This window comes from Chenopodium quinoa, unplaced genomic scaffold (assembly GCF_001683475.1).
Source record: "Chenopodium quinoa cultivar QQ74 unplaced genomic scaffold, ASM168347v1, whole genome shotgun sequence".
In the NCBI taxonomy this organism is placed as follows: Eukaryota; Viridiplantae; Streptophyta; class Magnoliopsida; order Caryophyllales; family Amaranthaceae; genus Chenopodium; species Chenopodium quinoa.
Window position 1 is genome coordinate 52,331 of NW_018744647.1, and position 4,372 is coordinate 56,702.

Consider the following 4,372-nt stretch of genomic DNA (forward strand, 5'->3'; position numbering starts at 1 on the left):
CAAAGCCACGGTTTGCTTAGTGGTTTTTCTTGGAGTCTAGTTCACTTTCTTGAACTTTCTTGAATTTTCTTTACTTAGATTTTGCTTACAAGTTTTTACCTTTCACTTGAAAGGGTTTTTCTTGGTTCAAGCATTAGGACCTTTAATCTTTATTTAGTTCTTTAATTTTTATTTATTTATTTAGTTGCTTTAAAAATCAGTTAGCTAGCAAAATAAATTAGTTTAGACGTGTGCTTGTTCTCCAAGGAGTTTGGTGTATGCTTGTGCGCCAAGGTGCTTGCTCTTCAAGCAAGTTAGAATTGTAGTTTAATTAAGATTGAATTAGGAACTTGTCCTAATCTTCCTAGGTAAACTAAGTCTGATAAATGGGGCTGTAAAACACACGAATTATAGAGAGATTTATATTCAGATTTATTTCTTAAGTTGCATACTTGAGTTTTTGTTGATTGCGATCAATTGTTGTTTTGCTTGTTTTAGTTAAAACATTCGTTTGGATTGATTAATTAGGTGGATTCTTAATTGATTAATCTTAGCTTTTGTTTAATTCTTGGTAGATTTCCTGTATAGAATTAGAGTTAACCATATCCCTTGTGTTTTGTTGATTTTCGGATCAATAATTCACATCATCTTTGGTATCAGAGCAGGTTTGCGCAACTTCGGTAAAAATTAAACTGGGAACAATTGGCTAGGAAGTTTTACGTGATTCTTTTTTCATTGAACTCTAAAAACGTCCAGCTATCACCATTTAAAATTTCATAATTTTTAGTTGAGTAACATGTTCTACACATCCTCAAACGTTTGGTGTTTGTGCACTGATTTGCGGTTGGGAGTCCGGTTTTTGTGTTGCCTAGTTTTCCTTCAAGATTCGATCTTTTAATCAAGATTTTTGCATGAACTGACTTGGTTTGTGTAGGAATCATGAGTGACGAGGAGGTTCTACAGGTTCCAAGGGGATTAACCTTAGAACAGGCTCAAAATCTTAGAAGAGATAGGCGAATTGACGAGTTGGCAGCAAGGATGGATGAGATATTAAAAAGGCTTGATACTCTTGCTGGAGATTCTTCAAGGAAAGGGAATTCTAAATCTAGTTCTGGTTCAAGTGAGGGAGAACAACCAAGGAGGAACCCAAGGAGGCCACGAAATAATTATTCCTCAAGTGATGAATCACCAAGGCCTAGGAGAAGAGATCGACCAAAGGATGATGATAGGAACCTTAGATTAGATCTTCCCGAATTCAATGGGAGTATGAATGAACATGAAAAATACTTTGAGTGGATTAGAAGGGCCGAGACACTCTTTGATTACAAGGAGTATGATGAAAGGAAAAGATGCAAATTGGCTGAATTAAAACTGACCGGTTATGCTAGTCTTTGGTACGATAATCTGAAGAAGAAGAGGCATAAGGAGGGGCGTGCAAGAATCTCAACTTGGGAACAACTCAAGAAGCATATGAAAAAAAGGTTCGTACCTAGTGATTATATTCAAGATGTTTATCTTAAGATGCAACTTTTTAAACAAAATTCTATGACTGTTGAGAATTATATTGGTGAATTTGAAAAGTTATGCATGGTATGTGGCTTAAAAGAGATTGTTGAGCATAAGATTGCTAGATTTATTTCGGGGTTGAATGATAATATTGCTGAAAAAGTTGAATTGCAACAATATTGGTCCTTTGAGGATGTTTGCAAGGTAGCTTTGAAAGTTGAAAAACATATAAAGGGGAAGAAAGGGACGTACACTAAGTCCTTTGGAAAAGGTTTCACTAAACCTTTTGAGAGGAACAGCTTGGAGAAAAGTGGTTCTAGTTCGAACTACAAGGAGACTAAATCAAAATTTGAAGCTCCTAAAAAGCTTGTTGAAGATAGGAAGTGCTTCAAGTGTGGTAGTGTTGGTCACATTGCAACTAATTGTCCATCAAAAAGAGTAATGACTGCTCAAGAGTGGGAGCAAGAACAAGCTAAGTGTGAGCAAGGTAGTGACTATGTAGAAAAAAACGAAGAGGAAAACTTTGAAGAAGAGGAGGGGCATATTGACGAAATTGATCCCGAGACTCATGGTCAAAGTTTGGTTCTAAGAAGGGCACTACACTCTAAAACCGTACCTATGGAAAACAATCAAAGGGAGAAAATCTTTCTTACAAGGTACAAGGTAGATGATAGGTTGTGTGACATGATCATAGACACGGGGAGTTGCACTAATGTGGTATCTACTACTTTGGTAGACAAATTGACGTGGCCAATTACTGAACATCCAAGCCCTTATAAGCTTCATTGGCTTAATAATTCGAGTGATGTTAAGGTAACTAAACAAGCCTTAATCTCCTTTTCAATTGGTAAATTTCATGATAAAGTTTTGTGTGATGTTTGTCCTATGGATGCTTGTCATATACTGTTAGGCCGTCCTTGGCAATATGATAGATTTGTGAAGTTTGATGGAAGGACTAATGTGTATGTTGTGAGAAAAGGAGAAAAAGAGAGACCGGTTGCTTTAAAACCTTTGATAAGCAACAAGTCTTCTAATGTTACCTCTAATTCGAAGAGTTCTTATTTGATTAGTGAGAGGGAATTAGAAAAAGAAATTTGCAGCAACAATGTTGTATATATACTTGTTTCTAATGAGATTCGAATTGATCAAAATAAACAAGCAAAGATGCCGTATGAATTGGAATTTGTTTTAGAAGAATTCAAGGATGTCTTTTCTAAGGAATTACCTCCGGGACTACCTCCTATTCGTGGGATAGAGCATCAAATTGACTTGATTCCGGGAGCACCATTACCTAATAAGGCAGCCTATAGAAGTAATCCGGAAGAAACAAAGGAGATGCAAAGGCAAATGGAAGAGCTTATGGCTAGAGGATACGTAAGGGAAAGTATGAGTCCTTGTGCCGTTCCTACTTTACTTGTTCCAAAGAAGGATGGGAGTTGGCGCATGTGTATTGATAGTAGGAGTGTGAATAACATCACTATCAAATACCGATTTCCTATTCCAAGGTTAGATGATCTACTTGATGAACTACATGGTTCAAAGTTGTTTTCTAAGATTGATCTTATGAGTGGTTATCATCAAATTCGAATGAGAGAAGGAGATGAGTGGAAGACAGAATTCAAGACTAAGTTAGGGTTTTATGAATGGATGGTGATGCCGTTTGGACTCACTAATGCACCTAGCACTTTCATGAGGTTGATGCATGAGGTACTTAAACCTTTCCTTGGCAAGTTTGTTGTTGTTTATTTAGATGATATTCTGATATACTCTAAAAATTTGCATGATCATCTAAATCATCTAACAAGTGTGTTTGAAGTGTTAAGAGAGAAGAAACTCTATGCTAAGCTTGAAAAATGCTACTTCTTAGTGCCTAGAGTTACTTTTCTTGGTTATGTTGTATCAAAAGATGGAGTTTCAGTTGATCATTCGAAAGTAGAGGCTATTAAAACTTGGCCTATTCCTACTAATATGAGTGAATTAAGGTCTTTTCATGGTCTACCTTCGTTCTATAGAAGATTTGTCAAGAATTTCTCAGGTATTGTGGCGCCTATGACCGAATGTTTAAAGAAGGACAAGGGTAAATTCGAATGAACTATAGAAGCTCAAAGTGCGTTTGAGTTGGTTAAAAAGAAGCTATGTGAAGCACCTATACTTGCGTTACCAGATTTCTCAAGTCCTTTTGAAGTTGAAACCGTTGCTAGTGGAGTTGGAATTGGAGCAGTTTTACTCCAAAAGAAGAGGCCTATTGCATATTTCACTGAGAAATTGGGAGGAGCTCGATTGAACTATTCTACTTATGATAAAGAGTTCTATGCCATTGTTAGAGCTTTAGATCATTGGAGTCATTATCTCCGACCTAATCACTTTGTGTTGCATTCTGATCATGAAGCATTGAAGTACATACATGGACAACAAAAGCTCAACCCTAGACATGCTACGTGGGTTGAATTTTTACAATCATTTAATTTTTCTTCAAGGTACAAGAAGGGAAATCGAATGTTGTGGCTGATGCATTATCTACAAGATACACTTTGATTGGAATTCTAAATAGCAAGCTACTTGGTTTTGAATTGATCAAAGAATACTATAAAAGTGATGATGATTTTGCTACATTGATTGAAGAGTGTTCTAAAGGAGCCGTGGGTTCTTATTTGCTGCAAGATGGTTTTCTTTTCAAAGGAAATTGACTTTGTCTTTCTAAGTGTTCTATTAGAGAGCTAGTTGTTAGAGAAGCTCATGGGGGAGGAATTGCTGGTCACTTTGGCATTACAAAGACCTTGAGTATGTTACAAGAACACTTTTATTGGCCTAAGATGCTCACAGATGTGCAACTAGTTATTTCTAGGTGTGCAACTTGTCAAAAAGCGAAGCCTACTTTTCATCAAGG

At 36.5% G+C, this 4,372-nt stretch overlaps 1 protein-coding gene across 1 annotated transcript; it reads left to right on the top strand.

The window, feature by feature from the left end:
• The first annotated feature begins 918 nt into the window (after positions 1-918).
• On the top strand, positions 919-4,172 carry LOC110701638. Its single transcript, XM_021879252.1, has 3 exons — positions 919-3,520; positions 3,650-3,804; positions 3,963-4,172. The coding sequence occupies exons 1-3, from the start codon at positions 919-921 to the stop codon at positions 4,170-4,172; spliced, it is 2,967 nt and encodes a 988-aa protein (XP_021734944.1).
• Positions 4,173-4,372: the final 200 nt, after the last annotated feature.

What these genes read in the sequence shown, in the direction of transcription:
- LOC110701638 (XM_021879252.1), top strand. Translation starts at nt 919, where the DNA reads ATGAGTGACGAGGAGGTTCTACAGGTTCCAAGGGGATTAACCTTAGAA. An exon ending in ATTTGTCAAGAATTTCTCAG is followed by an intron (nt 3,521 to 3,649) that starts GTATTGTGGCGC and finishes TTGCGTTACCAG; the next exon opens with ATTTCTCAAGTCCTTTTGAA. An exon ending in ATAAAGAGTTCTATGCCATT is followed by an intron (nt 3,805 to 3,962) that starts GTTAGAGCTTTA and finishes TTTTTCTTCAAG; the next exon opens with GTACAAGAAGGGAAATCGAA.